This window comes from Ursus americanus, chromosome 13, assembly GCF_024610735.1.
Source record: "Ursus americanus isolate L20-20 chromosome 13, mUrsAme1.1.p, whole genome shotgun sequence".
Classification (NCBI taxonomy): Eukaryota; Metazoa; Chordata; class Mammalia; order Carnivora; family Ursidae; genus Ursus; species Ursus americanus.
Window position 1 is genome coordinate 39,750,155 of NC_142139.1, and position 22,534 is coordinate 39,772,688.

Genomic DNA, 22,534 nt, shown 5'->3' on the forward strand with positions numbered 1-22,534 from the left:
TGTGGCAGGCTCCAGAGGATCTGCTTCTAAGGTCACTCACACTGGCATGTCTGTAGGGCTGCCTCGTGGCAGCTGGCTTTCCCTAGAGTGAATAAGCCAGGATAAAGTAAAAGAGCACCCAAGATGGAAGCCACAGTCCTTTTATAACCCAATCTCAAAACTGACCGTATTCTAGTCTTTTTTTTTTCCCCCACACCCAACATGGAGCCCAATGCAGGGCTTGAACTCATGACCAAGACCTGAGCTGTGATCAAGAGTCTGATGCTCAACCAACTGAGCCACCCAGGCTCCCCTATTATAGTCTAGTCTGTAAAACAGTAAGTCAATAAGGTATAAGTATCAGGAAGCAAGGATCACTGGGCCTTGGATCTTACAGGCTGCCTTCTATAGGTAAAGTCAGGGAAAGGTTTGCAGTAAGGGGCTACTGGAAGCTAAAACTGACCAGCGTTTAGTAGTCAAGGATTAAATGGAGGGATAGGGAGTTTAAATAGAAATATTCAGGGGAGGGGCGCCTGGGTGGCGCAGTCGTTACTTCGGCTCAGGGCGTGATCCCGACGTTCTGGGATCGAGCCCCACATCAGGCTCCTCTGCTGGGAGCCTGCTTCTTCCTCTCCCACTCCCCCTGCCTGTGTTCCCTGTCTTGCTGGCTGTCTTTCTCTCTCAAATAAATAAATAAAATCTTTAAAAAAAAAATACATTAAAAAAAAAAAGAAATATTCAGGGGAGAATACCTTCTGAGTCTCCAGTTAACGCCACCCACTGAAAGCACTTCATGGTTGTACTCTTAGGTATACTGGGGTCAAGGGAAGGTGTTTATTAGATCTCCAACTTGCAATTTCCTGACTAAAAAGTGGTGTAAGAACACGTCTCATGTAAGAAATCTATGGCTGCTTTATCCCTGTCCTTTTCCTAGGCAGGTATACAAAGACTGGTTAAGAACATGAGATCTGAGGGGAGCCTGGGTGGCTGAAGAAATTAAGCGTCTGCCTTCGGCTCAGGTCATGATCCCAGGGTCCTGGGACTGAGTCCCGCATTAGGCTCCTTGCTCGGTGGGGAGCCTGCTTCTCCCTCTGCCTGCCGCTCCCCCTGCTTGTGCTCTCTGACAAATAAATAAATAAAATCTTTAAAAAAAAAAGAGAACATGGGATCTGACATTGGCCAATGCTGACATAATCTATGGATTTCATAAAAAGATCATTAAAATAATAACAGGATTCTCTGTATTACTAGGCAAATAATAGTAAAAAATAACTGGAAGAAGTTTTGACAACATAGTGGAATGAACAACAACAAAGTGGACATCCCTTGCTCAAATTTCATTAAATACCAATAAAATCATTGCTTTAAAAGGAAGATTTTCATTAATAACCGCAAAGATAATTACATAAAAATACATAAATTAAATCTGGGCCATTAAAAAGCTTCCCATACATATGAAAATGGTAACAACTTTGAAAAAAATTAATTCCCTAAATGAAAAAATGATACAAAGTATAAGCAGTACTCAAAGGATGATTACAATTTATTCTCAAAGACACACTATTCATGTTAATAACCTTTCCTCAGGACTTTTTTTTTAGGTGACAACACTACAGAATGGCAAGCAAGGACATATTAACATTAACAAAATTAACAAAAGATAAACTCACTAAACATGTGAGATTCTAAATAAGTAAAAAGATAACAGTGTGAGAAAAAGACAATGGATCTAGATACAAGAGCCAAGAAATCCAACAAGGAGGTAAAGGTTTTAGAATCAGGAAACAAAATAGTTGAAAGGCACCTTACAAGTTATCTGATACAACTCTCAACTCAAGGCATTAAGTCTGCTTATTTAACAGACCCAGGGGATGATCCTTACACGTCTTCACACAGCAGCACTGGAAAATCAACTAAGTGAGTAATTGCTGGGAATGGAGAATGGCAACTATTTTCACTACACAGCACTGTCCCACCCCTTTCCCACCAGGACCCTCTAAAACTGAAACCTAACAGGAAAATTTATACATAACGTCTGAGATGAAATGAGATAATTAGCTGTAAAAAGAACCCGCCAAAATTTTAGCAAATACATGCCTTCTGTGTTTTAAGAATAAGCTGACCTTGGAGATCTGGGTATAATGTCAAAGCAACAGAAGAGGCATGAAACCATAAGTGAGAAGCTTCAATCTAATCAACAGCACTAGGCACTGACTATAATCGGAAGGGGAAGGGTCAGCATGGAATCCAAGGCAGCAAAAGCTAGATAACCATACGTGTTCATCAGACCCTAGGCTGTTAAGGGGGAAAGAGACTCTGCCTGATGAATATAATTGCCGCATTTATTTAGAAAAATACGTTCTGTTATGGAGAAGTGCTCTTTCACCTAGCTTTCATAAAGAAGGGATATTCCATCCCAATAAGTGAAATGCTTTGGAGATTAACCACTTCCATTTATTCAGATCCTAAGTCTCTTCAAACCACCACCCATTTACTAATTTGTCCCTACGCATATCAAGAAGATGTGCCCTGGTTAGGAAAAATGAAAATTCCAAATAATGGAAATGAATAGCCCTCAAAGCAAATAAACATTCTGGCTCATACACAGGTCTTAAAATTTAGTGAGTCGGTCTCTTGAATTTGATGTATTCTAGGTGCTCTGACAAACCTTGAATTTCTGAGGCTAAAAAGCTAAGGCCCCAAAGCCTAAATTGAGAGGACTTGTGCAAAGTCATGTTGCCTGGGAAAGATCTGGCCAAGTGGACTCTCTGCGTGACATGACATCTTTATCTCATCTCTGTAGCAGGAACTTATATTTACTTTATGCCTCCTCTGTATTGGCTAGTACGCTGATCACTTTATTTTTTTCTGAGGACTGATTTAGAAAGAGAACACATGTGCATGCATGAGAGAGGAGCAAAGGGGAAGGGCAGAGGGAAAGGGTGATGGAAGTCTCAAGCAGACTCTCTGCTGAGCATGGAGCCCGATGCAGGGCTCGATCTCACAACCCTGAGGTCACAACCTGGGCCAAAACCAAGAGTCAGACTCTTAACTGACTGTGCCACCCAGGCACCCCCGATCACTTTAAATATTATCTTACTTAGTCCTAAAATTCAAGAAGGGATTATTTATCCTGCTTTCACAAATGAAAATACACACACAGAACGCAGCTGAGGCTCAAAGAGGTTAAGTAACTTGCCAAAGATCACACAGCTGATATTTGATTAAATAGATTTATCCAGGACTGTCTGACTCAAAAGAGCTGGCTCTTCCACTATACCAGATTACCTCTACTCACTGTGAGAAGGCTCTACTAAAGTTTCATCTTTATACTATGCTGAAATAACACCGCCCTTTGGTTCTAGTTATTTGTACTTCTTATACTCTTAGCTCCATTTGTCATTATTTGGGTGTACACAGCTTTACTTCTCCTGAATAGATAAGAACAGCCTTGACAAAATAAGCAGCTATCCTATTCATTTTCTTGACCTTCTAGCAGCATCTAATATAGAGACTTGCAAAAAACAAAGCATCAAATCTCATTTTCTGAAAAACAAAATGAGAGCTATAGACTATAGAAAACCAGTTGTCAAAACCATAGGAAGAATTCCTTTAGTATGAGTACAAGTAAACAAATTTAAAAAGGGAAATATTTTTTTCTCTTAGTGATCAAAAGAACAAGACCAACAGCTCTTGCAAAGGGGGCCTGGTTGATGGGCAGGCAGCAGGGCCCTGGGCATGTAGGATGGAGCTCAGAGCAGGAGCAGTCCCTGTGGAGAAGGTGAGAGCAGGAAAGGGAAACTACAGATTATTGGCCAAGAAGGCAAAGAGCTGGGAAGAGGAAAAGGGTGTCTCTAAAATGTTGTCCAGGGATTGGCCCTGACATAATGGATGCCAAGTATATGGACTAATTTTAGGACATACTGGTTAGTGGAACTAAAGCTGGACTAAAAATGTTTTTGTACAAGTTCAAGAACTAAGACCAGACTGGATCTTTTTAGGCCTAAGGTCTATTGCCGCAAGGTGACAGAAAAGACAAAATGCCAGAGTAATCGATTATTCTTTAAAAGATTGTTTTATAAGGGGATTTATTCATTTTTCCAATATAATACATCAATCTAATGGGCTGAATTAGAAGAGAGGCAATGGAATCCATTTGCTCTTCCCGGAAATATAGACAAAAAGCTACAAAATTTGCAAATCTGCCGCTGTCCCTGTTTTATTCTCAGGTGCTCAAGAGAAGACTACATCTCCAAAGTGGCATTCCCGCTCTACAGCAGTGGTTCCCAACTGAGGGTGATTCAGCCTCCCAGGGTACATTTGGCAATGTCTGGAGACAATTGTTTGTCACAAATGGAAGTGGTAGTACTCCTTGACATCCAGTAAAATAAAGGTCAGAGAGGCTGCTTAACATCCTACAATACACAGGACAGCACCCCACCCCACAATGAAGAATCATCTGGCCCAAAATGCCAATAGAGATATTGCTGAGAAATTCTTATCCATGGGCACCATCAACATTAATCTAAGCCATCACCAAGAAGACCGGTTGTCCAGAATTTAGTACTTAAGACGGAGATATTAGTTCAATACAAATAAAAACAGCAGCTATTTATTTTTGTATCCTTAAATAGGCCAAACCCAAGCTAAGTACTTTCACTTTTTTTTAAAAAGATTTCATTTATTTATTTATTTATTTGAGAGAGAGAGAGAGAGCACGAGCAGGGGAGAGGGGCAGAGGGAAAGGGAGAAGCAGACTCCCCGCCAAGCAGGGAGCCCAACATGGGGATCGATCCCAGGATCCTGAGATCATGACCTGAACCAAAGGCAGATGTTTAGCCGACTAAGCCACCCAGGCGCCCCCTGAGTACTTCCACTTTATCTCATTTAGTTTTTACAAGAAGACCCTAAACACCTCCTCCCATGGACACACCAAATCTATAGCTACAACATACGAATCATTTCCCTCTAAAAAAAAGATCTGAAAACTAGATGAACTGCTCTCCACAACAATGGATAAAAGGAGCACATCAAGATACGTAAGAGAAACAGAGATACAGTATCATAAAAAACCCCACCCCTGGCATGTTGGCAGACAACAGGGAGGGATCTCATCAAACAGGCACTTCTGGGCGGGGTGCCCCATACTGGGCAACCTACCCCTGGTATCCACATGGGAGACAGAAGCCTCCAAAACATCTGGCTTGGACAACCAATGAGGCTGACGTCTGGGGTTCCCAGAGTTGTTACAGGAAACAGATTCCCCTCTTAGAGGGCTCGCACATAGTCTTATCGGCCCTGAGACCCAAGGAAAAACAGGTTTGAAGTGCCTACGCTATATGTGAAGAGATTCATTTGCTAATCTGGGGGCACTGGCTGGAGGAGTGCGAGACAGCTGAGATGCTCACCAGAGAACGACTGGATGCCACTGTGGCACGCTCCACATATCCGGCTAGCACAGGCAGGCAAGTCTGGATGCAGTACCCTCCTGCTACTTTGCTGGGACAGGTCGGGGCAAGAAGTGAGGGCAAGAGCAACACTCCCTTGGTTCCCTGGCTGGGGCAGGCAAGACAACAGGTCACAGAGCTCTCCCACTCTCTAAAGTCTATGAGTACGGACAACTGCAACACTCCCCTGCCCCCTGACTGGGGCTGGTGACTGTGAACAGTCGTGGCATTTTCCCGCTGCCAGCCTAAAGCCAAAGTGTGCAAACAGAAAAGGCACTTCCACTGAACACTGAAGCCCACAGATGCACTCAGTCAAGACATTTTCCCACTGCCCTTCTACAGCCAGTGACTGTGCCCTGCCCCTACACTCTCCAACTGACTCACTAAAGCCAGCAGGTGCATGCATTCCACAGAAGTGACACCCTTTAATTGCCTCGTCCTGGTGACCAAGAGGACTGGTGTTTCAAACCTCCATGGAACTGTTAACAACTGGAAAGGCAGTTCTTGGCAGGCTCCGACCCCCAGGGCACTGCACAGACAGTAGACTGAAACACAACCCCAGTCTTCCTGTCAATAAAACCTATTCACTTAGTCTGGAGCTTCAAAGGATAGACTTCAGGTTTCCTTCACATATAGAAGCTAAGGACTGGTCCCAGGGAACATAAGCAGGGAGACATCATTCTTGTGCACCCTGCACAAGGCTTCTCTACAGTTAACGAGACTTAACAGAAAGGAGCTTATATACTCATCTGGAGCCCCAATTTTTCCAACAGTCATCCAGGGGACCCCTCCAAATTTACTGGTCTAAAGACCAGCAGGGATTACAACTGTGGCCCCATAAGACTATGTATATTTGCATACTTCAAGAAGCTGCCTGAGATCTGGATTCCAATCAGCCTAAAACTAGGTGCTTGGATTATTGACAGGTCTTGGCACACTCTCAACAATGGAAGAGTATCAAAACAACTCAGGCAGCTTAGGCAATCACAAAGGTTCCAGAAACAACTGATAGATAAAGCAAGGTAGAACGAGAAGGATCATGCCTGCATAAGGCTATTCCTTCAAGACTGAGAGGGGTAGATGCTTGCCTACTATAGAGAAACAAACACAAAGAGTCAAATAAAGTGAGGAAACAGAGAAATATGTTCCAAATGAGATAACAAGGCAACACTTCAGAAAAAGACCTTATTGATATGGAGATAAGTAATCTACCTGAGAAAGGAATTTAACATAATGGTCATAAAGATGCTTGCCTAACTCAAGAGAAGAATGGATGAACACAGTGAGAATTTTAACAAGGAAACAGAAAACAAAAAAGTAATGAACAGGGGTGTCTGGGTGGCTCAGTTGGTTGGGTATCCAACTCTTGATTTTGGTTCAGGTCAAGATCTCAGGGTCCTGGGATCAAGCCCCACATCAGGCTCCGCACTTAGGGCAGAGTCTGCTTGGGATTCTCTCTCTCCCCCTCTCCCTCTGCCCCTCCCCCCGCTTGCAATTTGTCTCTCTCAACATCCACATTATAGGGGTCCCAAAAGGAAAACAGAGAGAGAAAGGGACAGAAAACTTATCTGAAGAAAATAATTGCTGAAAATTTCCCTAGAGAAAAAAAACAGACATGCAGGTCCAGGAAGCCGAGAGTTACGAATAAGATGAACCCAAAAAGAACAAAACCAAAACACATTATAATTAAAATGTCAGAAGTTAAAGATAAAGAGAGAATATTAAAAGCAGAAAAAGAAAAACAAATTGTTACATATAGGGAAACTCCATTAGCCCATCAACAGATTTCTCAGCTGAACCTTTGCAAGTCAGAAGAGAGTGGCATGACATATTCAAAGTGCTGAAAGGAAAAAACTTCTACCCACTCTGCCTGGCAAGGTTATCTCTCAGATGTGAAGCACATAAAGAATCTTCCAGATAAGCAAAAGCTAAAGGAGTTCCCAACTACTAAAATAGCCTTACAAGAAATATTAAAAGGTCTAAGCTGAACAGACATGGCACTAATTAAAAACAAAAGAACATACAAAAGTAAAAAATCTGATCGAAAAGGTAAATATATAGTAAAGGTAGTGGATCGATCACTTACAAAGCTACTAATAAGACTGAAAGGCAAAAGTTGTAAAATCAACTAAAACTACAATAATTAAGGAATACATAAAATAAAAAGATATAAAAAGGGACATCAAAAACAAAATGATGGGGGATGGGGAGTACTTCTGGAATGTGTTCAAATTTAAGTTATCAATTTAAAATAGACTGTTACACACATAGGATTACATATGTGAACCTCAAGGTAACCACAAAGCAAAAACTTATAGTAAATGCACAAAAGAAAATGAGAAAGGAATCTAAATATAACACTAAAGAAAGTCATCAAACCACAGGGAAGATAGAAAGAGAAGATGAAAGGAACAGAGAGAAACTATAAAAACAGCCAGAAAACAATTAACAAAATGGCAGTTAAGTACATACCTATCAATCACTACTTTAAATGTAAACGGACTAAAATCTTCAGTCAAAAGACAGAGAATGGCTGATGCATTTAAAAAACAAAAACAAAAAAAACAAGACATATTCATATACTGTCTACAAGTGACTCACTTTAGAAGTTAGGACACAGACAGACTGAAAGTAGAGGTATAAAAAAAGATATTCAATGCAAATGGAAACCAAAAGAAAGCTGGTGTAGCTATACTCATCTCAGACAAAAAAGACTTTAAAACAAAGACTGTAACAAGACAAAGAGGAGCACTACATAATGACATCCAGCTAGAAGATATAACATAAATATATATATGCAAACAATACAGGAGAACCAAAATACTTTAAGCAAATTATTAAAAGACCTAAAGGGAGAAACTGTCTACTCTCACTTCATTCAACGTAGTATTGGGAGTCTTAGCCACACCGATCAGACAAGAAAAAGAAATAAAAAGCATCCAAATTAGTAAAGAAGTAAAACTGCCACTATTTGCAGATGATGTGATCCTATATACAGAAAACCCTAAAGACTCCATCAAAAATCTGCTAGAACAATAAATGAATGCAGTAAAGCTGGAGAATAAAAAATTAATATTCAAAAAGTTGTTGCTTTCTTATACTCTAATAACAAACTATCGCAAACAAATCAAGAAAACAATCCTATTTACAATCCCATTAGAAAGTACAAAATACCTAGAAATAAATTTAACCAAGTAGGTGAAAGACCTGTAAACTGAAAAACTGTAAGACACTGATGAAAGAAATTGAAGGCACAAACAAATGAAAAGATATTCTGTACTAGTGGATTGAAAAAATTGATTTTACTAAAATGTTCATACTACTCGAACCAATCTAGAGACTCAATGCAATCCCTTTCAAAATTCCAAAGCATTTCTTGCAAAAATAGGATAATTCTAAAATAGGTAAGGAACCACAAGAGACCCCCAAATAACCAAAACAATCTTGAGAAAGAAGAACAAAGCCAGAGGTATCACACTTTCTGATTTCAAACTATACTACAAAGCTAAGGTAATCAAAACAGCATGGTATTGGTATAAAACAGACACACAGATCAATGGAACAGAATAGAGAGTCCAGAAATAAGCCCATGTATATATAGTCACTTACAATAAAGGAGGACCAAATATACAATGAGGAAAGGACAGTCTCTTCAATACACACTGCTAGAAAAACTGAACGACTGCATGGAAAAGAATGAAACTGAACCACTATCTTATACCATATCCAAAAACTAACACGAAATGGATTAGAGACTTCAATGTAAGACCCAAAACCATGAAACTCCTAGAAGAAAACATAGTAAGCTTCCTGACATCAGTTTTAGCAATATTTTTTTGGATCTCAATTCGAAGGCAAGGGAAACAAAAACAAAACAAACAGGACTACACACACACACACACAAAGTTTCTCCACAAGGGAAACCATCAACAAAACAAAAAACAACCTACTGAATAGGAGGAGATATTTGCAAATCATATATCTGATAAAGGGTCAATATCCAAAATATATAAAGAACTCAAACAACTCAATAGCAACAACAACAACAACCCAAACAACACAATTTAAAAACTGGCAGAGGACCTGAACAGACATTTTTCCGAAGAAAATACACAGATAGCCAATGGGCACATGAAAACATGCTCGACATCACTCATGATCAGGGAAATGCAAATGACAACCACAATGAGCTATCACCTCATACCTGCCAGAATGACTAGTATCAAAAAGAGAAAAAAGTAACTACTGTTGGGGAGGATGTGAAAAGGGAACTCTTGTGCACTACTGGTGGGGATGTAAACTGGTGCAGCCACTATGGAAAACAGTATGGAGGTACCTCAAAAAATTAAAAACAGAGCTGTGATATGATCCAGCAATTCTGCTACTGGGTATCTTGAAGAAAACAAAAAAACACTAATTTGAAAAGACATATGCACCCTTATGTTCACTGCAGCATTATTTACAGCAGCCAAGATATGGAAACAACCTAAGTTGGTCATCAATGGATAAATGGATAAAGATGTGATATCTATCTATCTATCAATCAACCTAATGGAATACTACACAGCCATAAAAAGAATGAAATCTTATCCATGACAACATGGATAAACTTTGACGGTATTATGCTAATTGATAAGTCAAACAAAGACAAATATCACATGATTTCACTTATATGTGGAAATCTAAAAGATAAACAGAACAAAATACAGACTCAAAGATATAAAAAACTGAGAGGAGAAGGGTTTGGGTGGGGAGGGAGCAGAATGAGTAAAAAAGATTAAGAAGTATAAACTTTCAGTTATAAAATAAATAAGTCATGGGGATATAACATACAGCACAGGGAATGTAGTCAATAATACTGTGTTAACTTTATAAGGTGACAGGCAGTAACCAGACTTAACTGTGGTGACCATTCTGCAATGTGTAAAAATGTCACATCACTATGTGGTATACCTGAAACTAATGTAATAGTGTATGTCAATTATACCTCAATTTAAAAAAGTGACAACAACGAGAAAAAATGAAAAAGAGGACATTTTCACCAATAACTCAATGCCATTATCACATATATCAAGACTAGTAACAATTCCTCGATATCATCTAATAACCAGTTCATTATCAAATGTCCTTGATTGTATCAAAATGGCTTTTTAGAGTTGGTTTGTTACAAACCAAACAAGGGCCACACATACTTATGTCTCTGAAGTTTCTTTTCATCTAGAGGAACTTCCATCCCTTTTTACTCTCATACTATTCGCTTATTACAGAAACCACATCAGTTGTTTTATAAAATGTCGCTCATTCTGTACTTGACTATACACTTGTATTATAATTAAACTTACTCTCTATTCTCTGTATGTGCGATGAGTGGAAGTAGCTTTAGACTCAGGTTTCATTTTTTTTAATACAAATACTTCACTGGATATTGCTTCCTACTTTGTCACATCAGGAGACACATGTCTGCCTTTTTCTACTTTTCATGATGCTAAGATTGATCAGAGGGTTCAAACGGTAACAGGCTGAGCGAACTCTATCAGCTTCTCATCTAAAACTTTCGACTACTGATAATCATCCCCTGAATCAATGATCTCATGAAGGGCTACAAGTGGTGGTTTTCAAATTCCATCAATCCAAGCACATTTATTAACTGGGATTCTTCCCTCTCATCAACTAAGCCCATTTTTTTTTCTACTCTGAACCACCATTTGGACAGGAAAAGCAAGATAACTACTTAATACTTTCCTTTTACTTCCAGTTTTCAGAGGAAGGAGCTGGTGTCTTGCTTACTTCCAATAAAGCATACTTCTAACTAAACTGGAACCAAAATATATTTTTTTATAAAGCATTTAAACAAAAGGGAAAAGAGATCTGTAAGCAATGCAACTAATTTTAAAGAGTTAACAAGCGACTTCAGATTTATCCAGGGATATAAAAGTTCAAAGATCTAGGACAGCCACAAGACTCTCAGAGGAAAAAGAGTATCTGGTCAAATTCTTGTTCCTTTGATAAATCAACAGAAAGACCTGTCCACACCTTTGGTGTCTTTGCAAAATGACTACCTATATTCCAAACATGACTTGAAGGCAAACCTCAAGCTGAGATCTTTTTAAAAAGCTATACTTCCTGAGCTGACTAAATAGTAAAATTTCCTGTGAACACCACCAATTAACTGGAATACCCTGAGATATAGTGAATCTGCCATGGGTCCCAGCACAACAGCCCCTTCTGCTTAGTTGGCCACTATTTCTGCATCCTCATCTTCCCCACTACATGCATAAGGGCACTTACACCAAAGACAATTAGTCCATAGCCATGGAACTACGTCCTGGTAAGACAAGATAATCTGTTCAAATCCTCGGGAATTTGAACTGAAAATAAGGAAAAACTTGGGCAGTTTATAGTAGAGACAAAGAAAAGGCATGGACTGTGGCTGAGCCATACTAATGGCAGAGGACCCAAGTGAAGATCCTGAATGCTCTCCAGGAGCTCTTGAGTCATCCTGAATCCAAAGTTCCTGGGGCGCCTGGGTGGCACAGCGGTTAAGCGTCTGCCTTTGGCTCAGGGCGTGATCCCGGCGTTGTGGGATCGAGCCCCACATCAGGCTCCTCTGCTATGAGCCTGCTTCTTCCTCTCCCACTCCCCTTGCTTGTGTTCCCTCTCTCGCTGGCTGTCTCCATCTCTGTCGAATAAATAAATAAGATCTTTTAAAAAAAAAAAAAAAAAACAAATTCCCTTCCTGCTCTGGTCTCCAGGTCTGTCCTAGGATAGCTTCAGATGTCCTTGGTACTCTGTTCTCCTTATTGTTCCATAGATATCTGTATCTGTTTGCCAGGGCTGCCGTAACAAAGTACCACAGACTGGGTGGCTTAAAAACCAAATTTATTTTTCTCACAGTTCTAGAGGTGAGAAGTCTGAGATCAAGGTGTCAGCAGGGTTGGATCCTCCTAAAAGACATTCCAAGCTTCCTGGGCTTGTAGATAGCCATATTTCCCCTTTGTACATGTCTGTGTCCAAAGTTCCTCTTTGCATTAAGGACGCCAGCCATATTGGATTACGGCCTACACCTTATGACCTCATTTTACCTTAATTACTTCTTTAAAGACACTATCTCCAATGGTGAAATTCTTATGTACCAAGGGTTAGGACTTCAATGCATGAATTTTGGGGGATACACATTTCAGCCCATAACAACATCTTTAAAGTGATTCCCTCTTTACTTAAGCTAGTTTAAGTGGGTCTTGTTGGTTGTAACTGAATAAATCTTACCAAAACAGCTACATTTTGTGGTCTTCTATTATTTAATTATTCATGTGTTTCTTTCAAACCTCCCAATAGTTTGAGCTATAAGAGAGCACTAACATGCTTTAACAGTTCAGCAAATTCTGCCTCCACAGACCTAGTACCCTACAAACAATCGGTACCAGAAACATAAAGGGCACAGAGAATTCTGTAGAAGATGCTGTACCATGGCACCCAAGATCTCCTTTCAGGACTAAAGTATTCATTCTCCTAGCAACCAGGAGGGTTGGCTGCTGTTAGTTCACAGCTAAATCCTATCCCAAGAATTATCAACAGAGTCACTTCACCCAAGGTAATGCCCATTCCTTACAGACAACCTACATCCAATCATGCAGAATTCCAAAGGCCTAGACTCCTTGTCTACATTCAGGACATCTCTAAGAGCCACCCCAGCTCCTGAGCAACTTGTGGGATTGGCTGTGGCCCGTATGCAAATGAATTACACTTCAACTCTCCCTCTGCCCAATCCTGCTTCCATCCTGCTTCTGTTCTCCCGACCCAAGGTGTTGATCCTGAGACCACTCCCCAGTAACCCTCTGGCACACAATCTCTTAATCTATTTCCCAGAAAATCTGACTTGCCCTATATTCTACAGCTAACACTGTGACAAAGATGAAAACAAAAAAATTGGGAAAAATTAGGTACTAGGTTAATTCCCTCTTTTCCTTTTCTTGCTTTTGAAGAATCCTGCCCATCTTCTATTTCCCTGCTAGAGAACAGGTCCATTCCTTCCGATCCCCTCTGACCTGCCCTGTGCAGACAGCTACTGCAACCCCCCACCCCCATCCTCCAATCCACAAGCAGGAACCCCAGACCTCCTGCTTTCCTGGGACAGTAGGGGGCGCCTCAGGCCCTAGCTCCTCCCCCTGAGTCCTGCCACTGCATTTCTAAAGTCTGGGCCCTTCAGTGCCTGGCCCTGGGGTGAAAACCAAAGGAGAGGAGGGGGTGAACCAGAGGAATCCATCCAGGAGGAGAAGCTGGTCCTGTCCTCCTTCTCTGGCTGCTTCCCAGCCGGACTCCCCTTGGGAGCCTGAGTTCAGGAAACAAAGTACTGATTCTGAGGACCAAGATATGGGCCCTGCTGGCAGTGCCTTCCTACTGTCCCTTCTACTGGGTGAGCCTTTGGAGTGGGGGGTACGGGGGAGGGGGAGAGGTTTTTGGCTGAAGAAGTTATCATATAGAATAATATGACACTTCACCATGGGACATTACTATGAATACTGTGTCCTGGGGAAGTCCTGAGGCGATACTATATGTGAAACAGTAAACAAAACAAAGACCCCTGCCCTCATGGAGCTGATAATCACTGCACTTATTAAATAAATAAATTTTAAAGCAGGTGAGAAAGTCCTAAATGTTATGAAAGGAAAGGGGCAGCAGGAGGGCAGGGGCAGGAGGTGTGTTGTAATTTTAAATAGGGTAGTCAAGAAAGTTTCACTAAGGAGTCCTCTGAGCAAAGCCCTGAAGGAACTGAGTGACTTCACTACAGGCATCTAGGAAAAGAGCATTTCAAGCAGAGGGAACCAGAAGTATCAATACTCTTGAGTGATTTCAGGCATAAGCTTGTTCACTTATTTTTCTGGCCCACAATGATTTAAAAGCAGGGTTGGTTGACAGCAGCAAAAAGATAAGAGGTAGCAAAAAAGATACACAAATACTGCCAAATCCCAAATCAAATAAAGAAAACCACTCATAAACCTCAAAAGCACCTGAAGGCATCATTGTGTTTACAACCTAATATACTTGATATTTCTGATGACAACCCTGAATCTTCCAGTAAAAGTTATATTACATTCCATGTATGCTGCTAAAGAAAGCAGGTAAGTATGTAATTTTTGAATTTCCCACTAATGGATAGACGTTTATAAAAATCTGGCCTTTAATACAAATCTGAGAAATTTAAATATGTGGAAAGCTTCTCCGTTCAATGAATCTAGATATAAGATGCATTACTGTATATTAATGATATGATGTCTGTCTTAGGATTTTGCCCAAGCTCTTCCCCCAAAACAAAAGATCTGCGATCAAGTGAGTGGTCTCTACCTAGACGGCTGGGTTTGGAACTGGGATAGGATGGAGGCTGGAGGCAGGGAGGACTCAGGTCCTAGGAACAGATGGGAATTTGGGGATGATGAGAAGTTGAGGATCGGGGCCGCCTGGGTGGCTCAGCCGTTAAGCGTCTGCCTTCAGCTCAGGTCATAATCCCGGGGTCCTGGGATCAAGCCCTGCATCGGGCTCCCTGCTCGGCGGGAAGCCTGCTTCTCCCTCTCACACTCCCCTCGCTTGTGTTCCCTCTCTCGCTGTCTCTCTCTGTTAGATAAATAAATAAAATCTTTAAAAAAAAAAAAAAGAAGAAGAAGATGAGGATCAGAAGAACAGGACACTGAGAGTTCTACATGTCTGTCTTTCTCCTTTCTCTAGTGTGCGGACGACCTGCTTACTCAGGCCGTGTTGTGGGTGGCCAGGATGCTGTTCCAGGGCACTGGCCTTGGCAAGTCAGCTTGCACTTGGGCAAGAACCATGTCTGTGGAGGGTCTCTCATCAGTGACAGGTGGATATTGACAGCAGCACACTGCTTAAGAGAGTGAGTCCTACCTGGTGGCTAGCACACACATAGGTTCTCAGTAAATACTTGAATGATTTCATGAATGAACCAACAACAGACAAATGAATGTGCTAACACGGGTCAGGGCGCCTGGGTGGCTCAGTCAGTTAAACATCTGACTCTTGATTTAGGCTCAGATCATGATCATGAGATTGAGCCCCTAGTTGGGCTCCGTGCTCAGTGTGGAGTCTACTTGAGATTTTCTCTCTCTCTCTCCCTCTGTTCCTCCCCCCCACCTGCTCGCTCTCTCTCTAAAATAAATAAATAAATAGGGGCGCCTGGGTGGCACAGCAGTTAAGTGTCTGCCTTCGGCTCAGGGCGTGATCCCGGCGTTCTGGGATCGAGCCCCACATCAGGCTCCTCTGCTGTGAGCCTGCTTCTTCCTCTCTCACTCCCCCTGCTTGTGTTCCCTCTCTCGCTGGCTGTCTCTATCTCTGTCAAATAAATAAATAAAATCTTTAAAAAAAAATAAATTAAATAAAATAAAAAAATAAATAAAATCTTTAAAAAAAGAAAAAAAATAAAGTGGTAATACAGGGAGGCAGAAGGAAACCCTACATCACCTTGGACTTGGGACAGGACCCAGAAGTAGGGAAAGAAATGAGAGAGATAGGCACTGTATTAGAAACTTCTCTTACTTTGTGCCAAATCATTTCCTAAACATCAGCCAGGGAACTTTGTCTTAAGCTTTTCTGGAACACAAACATAATCTGAACGCTCTCAGAGCTACTGCTCTAAGAGGAGCAAGGTGCCATGTGGAGAGTAGTCCTAGGGAGAGGCTCATGTGAAACTAATGTCTCCAGCCAACAGCTAGTGAAGACGTGAAGCCTGCCAACATAAGGGGGTTTGGAAACAGATCTTCCCAGAGTCAAGCCTTGAGAGGACTGCAGCCCAACGTGATTGGAGCCTCTCAAGAGATGAGTCAGAGGCACCCACCTAAGTCACACCTGATTCTTGACCCACAGAAACTGTGAGATAAATGTTTGTTGTTTTAAGCCTCTAAGCTTTGTGGTAACTTGTTATGCAACAACAGATAAGTAATATATATATATATAGAAATCAAAACAGCAGAACTTCTCAATAACAATACTGAAAGCTCAAAGAAAATGGAATAAGAACTTCAAAATGCTGGGAGAAAATCCAGAATTCTACCCATAGGCAAATCAGTGATCAAGTGTGGGATAGAAACAAGACATTTTCAAATATACAAAGCAGCAAAAATATTATACCTCTCACGTACATTTTCTCAGGAAGCCATAGGAGAATGTGCTTCACTAAAAAAACGGAGAGAAAAACAAGAAAACATGGAATCGAGAAAAAAGGGGATATAACACAGATTAGGACCCCCAAGAAAATGGGAGAAAATACAGGACAAAACTCTGGCAATAAGCATATAAGAGGAGACGACAGAGATAGCAGACAACAAAAGAAGAGTGGTTAGGGAGAGAGGAAAGGAGAAAAAGCAACAAATCAACCCTAGTCCACGTTGGAAGTAGCCTGGTTCATTCCAGGTCCATTACCATCCTTTCTTGCCTAGAGACTTAGTGCTCCCCATAAGCAGCTTGTCTTCACCCAACTGCAGCACCTAAGCATGCTCCTTTTTTATTCTCTCTGTTCTATTCCCCTTAGGAGCTGGATTCCTTTGTTCTATACTGTACAGCTGGGATCAATTCATACAGACCAACCACGTCAAAGTGTGACGCATCGTGTGTTCAAAATTATCATCCATCCCCAAAGTGAAAATACAAGTGCAGACATCGCCTTGTTGAAACTGGTCTCTAGAGTCACCTTTACTCCTTTCATCCTGCCCATCTGCTTGCCCAGTGTCACAAAGCAGTTGAAAATTCCAGCCTCTTGCTGGGTGACTGGATGGGGAAAGGTTAAGGAACGTGAAGGTGAGAATGGGTACAGAAAGGGGTGGTTTTATCCATCCTCCTCCTCCTACACATTCTAGAACATGTGCATTCTAGGCATACCATTACTATGGCAAATATTTTTTAATAAACCCCAACCTATTGATATTATCTATAAGTTTTCAAATGTCTTTTTTCACAGTTAGTATGTTTATTTACTTTCCTATCCTGCCTAGAGTCTAGCTATAGCTGCAAGAGCAGATACTAACAATCTGAACACATAATTACTTCTTTGAAACAAGAGTTAACAAACCTGATCTAAAGTCCGGGAGAATCTAGTGTTTTTGAAAATGTTTTTAAAAGTGTTGTGTCAACTCCTAAGACAAGCAGAAAAATAGGAAAGGAAGAAGTTTTAGAGTACTTCAATTACTCACATCTTTACTAAATCAAACTGTATCAGAATTTCTCTTTAGAACATTAGGAATACCCCACATTGGCACATTAGAAAAACCTTAAAACAAATAGAAATAACTTTGAATTACCCACTGTTTTAGATCAAGTTTACCCAAAAAATGCTTGCATTAGCAAATATGATTGGAAAGTGATTATAGTCTGCTTTTGGATTCCCATTCAGAGATTTCTGCAAATCATGACTCAGTGTTGTCCTTACAACTTTCCAGATTGCTTTTCCTTTCATTCCTGTCTGTCTTTACAGGTAGTGATTACCCCTCCATTCTCCAGGAAGCAGAAATACCCATCTTTGACCGCCAGGCCTGTGAACAACTCTACAACCCAATCGGTTCCAAACTGCCAGAATTAGAGCCAGTCATCCAAGAGGACGAGATATGTGCTGGTGATACAGCTCAAATGAAGGATACTTGCCAGGTTAGGGTTTGCTCTTGAATTTTTTTTTAATACAAGATTAGATCCAGGTTTTCCTGTATGTAAACAACAGTAGATTGGGAATCAGGAGACAAGGGTTCTGACAATAATTCTTGTGTTATATAGAATTACCAATGAATTTAATCTCTTCAACTTTTGATCTAGAGAAACGGTAACGACTGGTTACTGGGTTTTCACAGACTGGTATATTTTTATAAATATATTAAGAGGTTGACACAGAATTACCAACTTTATTTTTTCAAGCAAGAACATTTCACTCTACACTTAAAAGATGTCATTCCACTGTCTCCTGATCATAACTGTCCTAAGAAAAATCATCCATCATTTTTGTCTTCCTCCATTGAGTGTGATGTGTTGTTTTGCTCTGGCTGCTTTCAATATAAAATTACCTTCATATTTGATTGTCAGAAGTTTCAGTGTGATGGGGCACCTGGGTGGCTCAGTAAGTTGAGCATCCAACTCTTGGTTCCAGGTCAGCTCAGCAGTGGGTCAGCTTGGGATTCTCTCTCTCCCCTCCCTTTTGCACCCCCCACATGTGCAAGCGCATGCATGCACGCTTTCTCTCTCTCTCAAATAAATAAAATAAATAAATCTGAAAAAAAAAAGAAGTTTGAATGTGATGTGCTAGGTGTGATTTTCTTTGTTTTATCCTATTTAGGATTCATTGGTTTTGTTTTTTAATCTGTTCTTTATCTTTTATCAAAACTTGAGAATTTTTTTCATTCATGACTTCTTCAAATATTCTGCCTCATTTCTCTCTCTTCCTCTTCTGGTTGAAACAGAAAATGAAGGTTACACCTTTTGATATTTTCACATAGTCTCTGATACTGTTTTATTTTTACCTTTCTCTGCTCTTCAAATTGGATACTTATAAATTAATCTATATTCAAGATCATTGCCTCTCTCCTGTCATCTACATTTTAGTGTTCAGTTCATCTAGTGAAAGTTTTCTTCACATATTTTCACATATTTTATTTTTTAGTCCTAGAATGGCCACTTGGTTTTATTTCCTTTCCCTTTCTCTCTCCCCCTTCCTCTCTTCTTCTTTCTCACACATGCGTGCGTGAGCACACACGCGTACATACAAACACACATGCTTTTCTCTATCTCTGCCTAGATGTCCTATCTGTAATATTCATTATTTGCAAATCAAAATAACAGCGGAACATGGGTTCACACCCACTAGGATGACTATTATCAAAGTAAATAATAACAAGAGTTGATGATGTGGATAAATTGGAAGCTTCATACTCCTACTCAGAATGTAAAATGGTACAGCTGCTTTGGAATTATTATTCTTCAAAAGGTTATATACACAGTTACCATATTACCGAGGAATTCCACTTTAGGTATACACCTAAGACAAATAAAAACATGTCCACAGAAAAAATTATGCATGAATATTCATAGCAGCATTATTTGTAAGGGCAAAAAAGTGAAAATAATCCAAATGCCCACCAACTGATGACCAGATAAACAAATTGTGGTCTATCCAAACAATGGAATAATATTCATCCATAAAAAGGAATGGAGCACTGATAGACACTACAAGGACGAACCTTGAAAAGAATATGCTAAGTGAAAGAAGGTAGACACAAAAGATCATATATCATATGGTTCCATTTATACAATATGTCTAGAATATGGAAATCCATAGAGGCAGAAGCAGATTACCAGCTGGCCTAGGGCTGAGAGGAAATGAGGGTGACTGTTAATGGGTATGGGGTTTCTTCTGAGGGTGATGAAAATGTGATGATGGTTGAACAACATTGTGAATATACTAAAAACCACTGAATTGTGCACTTTAAACAGGTGAATTGTGTAGTGTATGAATTATATCTCAGCAAAGCTGTTAGAAAAAGAGGTAGCAAGACTGAGAGACAAACCATCAACTACGATCACTATCATTTTACATAAGGATTACTGTCACATTAGAAAAAGGCAATATGAACCTAAGAATGGAAAAGGACAGTCCATTCAATTGAAATTTACCTTTAGGGAAAAAAGTTATCACATTAATTTCTCTTTTTTATCACAGATGAGTATTTGGGTTGGGGGAGCTTTTTTGTGTGTGTATCTTCATTGCCTTTTTTTAAATTTATTTTTTTATTACTGTTATGAGTATTTTGACACTACTGGTATATTCAGCTAAGGTCTCTGTCAATTTCAAATTCTATGATTCTAGAATTCCCAAGATCGTCCCCTAATGCAGTGAAAAGTCTAGCTCCCTCTAGAGTTCTCCAGCTCCGTGGGTTCCATTGCCCTATCCCAAGGAACTCTCCACCTTGAGACCATTTTCCTCTTCAAGGTCACTTTTCACTACACTCATGACCTTTATCTTTCCTCAGGGTGATTCTGGAGGACCTCTGTCATGTCATATTAATGGTGTCTGGACCCAGATAGGACTGGTAAGCTGGGGAACAGGCTGTGCTCAATCTCTCCCTGGAGTCTACACCAGTGTGATCTACTATCAAAAATGGATTAAGACCACTATCTCAAGAGCTGAGGTCTTGGGTGCCAATAATTTGGATTTATCTGACATCCTGTACCTTACTGTACTGCTCTCTCTGGCTCTCCTGGGACCCTTCTGTGCCTTTGGGCCTAACATTTTACCAGGACAGTAGACATAAAGCCACTGGCCAAGTATAGGGTTAGGAGGGGAATACACAGAGATTAAGGCCCAGGAGCAGAGAACTCACAGAAGAGTCACTGGGAACTCTGGATTACTTCATTAAAATAATCAGAAATGATTCTGGTTTTGAGGTTCTTTATTCTCAAAGTATGTTTTAGTGGTAGGAATGTGAATAGCTGAGAAATAAGGCTGCTGCTTCTGTGCATGACATTCTTTGTCCCTGACTATGAATCTTACAAGGCAAGAAAGTTACCTCCTATGAATAAGTTATACGGACACAAATAAAATGGCTACTAGAGAAGTGGGCAAGAAGAGAAGTATCTGTGAAGGCAAAAGGTAAAGTCCTCAAGGAAATATATTAAGAGTTTACTTTGGGGGGGCCTGGGTGGCTCAGTCAGTCAAGCGTCTTCCTTCAGCTAGGTCATGATCCCTGGGTCCTGGGATAGAGTCCTGCATTGGGCTACCTGTTCAGGGAAGTCTGCTTCTCCCCCCTCTCCCCCGCCCCGTCTGTCTGTTGCTCCCCCTGCTTGTGCGCTCTCTCTCAAAAATTTAAAGAAAAAAAAAAGTTTACTTTGGGCCCATGGTTTGCATTATGGGCTTCTTACCTTATCTCTATTCCTCACTTCCCTACTATCCCACACTTTGCCTCTGCAAGGGGTCATATAAAAAATGTGTCTATATAATTCAGCTCTGTATTTTTCTGAAATTATTGCTTTTTGAACTACCAGTGTGACCTACTACCAAAAAATGGATTAATGTCATGATCTCAAGAGCTGAGGTCTTAGGTTTCAACAATCTGGACCTGCCCGGGTTGTTTAATGTTACTCCAATAATAAAGTACTTTAAATGTTTAATAAGGACAGGATAACATTCCTTGCTTACTTAGCATGCTTCTTTTTGTTAATCCATCCCATGACCTACTATTTCCTACTTTACCTAGGCTTCCAGGAGCTCAGAGCGAAGTTATATACTCAATTTCAGTCATTATCTTTATCCTAGATTATCTAGTATAATTCCATTCACATCCCTTTTTATTTAAATCATCCTTCATTTCTCATTTGAATGAACTTAAGTTTCATTGCATCTGTGTCTTTCATGGTAAGTCAACTTACAAATAACAACTTTTTGGATAAACAAATACCTTTAACAGTAAATGAGGGTAAGTTTGGAAACTTAAAATCCTTGAGAGCCATTAATCTCTCCCCCTTCTGGACTGCCACTACAGGCATGACTGCCACTAGAGGCTACGTCCCCCCTCCCTCACTTACACCTACCTATGCTCAACTCCATTTATTCTCCACAGCATTCAGACCAGTGTTTAAACAATGAAGATTTTTTAATACATTTCTCCCCCCATTTTCCCTGCTTCGGCACTTCAAAGACATCTCCTTGCTCACAGGATCAGGACCAAAGTCCTTAAGAGGACTGACAAAGCCCTGCAGGTCCTGATTTCTGCCTGCATCCTCAGCCTCACAGCACCCTGCTCTCCATGCGTTCAATTCTTCAAATGTTCCAAACCCTTCTTGGGGGCCGGACTTCTGCATCTGCTATTCCTGCTCCCCTACTGCCTTTGCCTAGTTAATTCTTATTGTGCCTCAGATCGCAACTCACCTTTCCCTTCCTCGAGGAAGCTGTCCCCAACTCTCCCGGCCACAACAAATCCCCCAATACATATTCTCATAGCATGATGGAGCCCTCCTTCGTAGGACTCAACACAGCTGTAATAGATTATTCATCTGCGTAATTGTCTAGTTAATGTACGTCTTACCAAAATATAAGAATCTTTGTTTTTGCCAACTACTGTATCCTAGTTTCA

At 40.5% G+C, this 22,534-nt stretch overlaps 2 protein-coding genes across 3 annotated transcripts in view; one reads left to right on the forward strand and one right to left on the reverse strand.

The window, feature by feature from the left end:
- SH3D19 (SH3 domain containing 19) overlaps nucleotides 1-22,534 on the reverse strand; it is a 168,494-nt gene that overhangs the window by 118,586 nt on the left and 27,374 nt on the right. The gene's annotated exons all lie outside the window — the stretch shown is intronic.
- LOC123793190 (serine protease 48) lies at nucleotides 15,122-20,710 on the forward strand. Its single transcript, XM_045798754.1, has 4 exons — nucleotides 15,122-15,309; nucleotides 16,960-17,225; nucleotides 17,899-18,068; nucleotides 20,435-20,710. Exons 1-4 carry the CDS (start codon nucleotides 15,122-15,124, stop codon nucleotides 20,708-20,710), a joined length of 900 nt encoding a protein of 299 aa, XP_045654710.1.

Bases quoted from the DNA above. Each gene is read 5' to 3' on its own strand.
- LOC123793190 (XM_045798754.1), top strand. From the start codon at position 15,122: ATGTCTGTCTTTCTCCTTTCTCTAGTGTGCGGACGACCTGCTTACTCA. The intron at 17,226-17,898 runs GTGAGAATGGGT...CTGTCTTTACAG, and splicing joins AAAGGTTAAGGAACGTGAAG to GTAGTGATTACCCCTCCATT. The intron at 18,069-20,434 runs GTTAGGGTTTGC...ATCTTTCCTCAG, and splicing joins AAATGAAGGATACTTGCCAG to GGTGATTCTGGAGGACCTCT.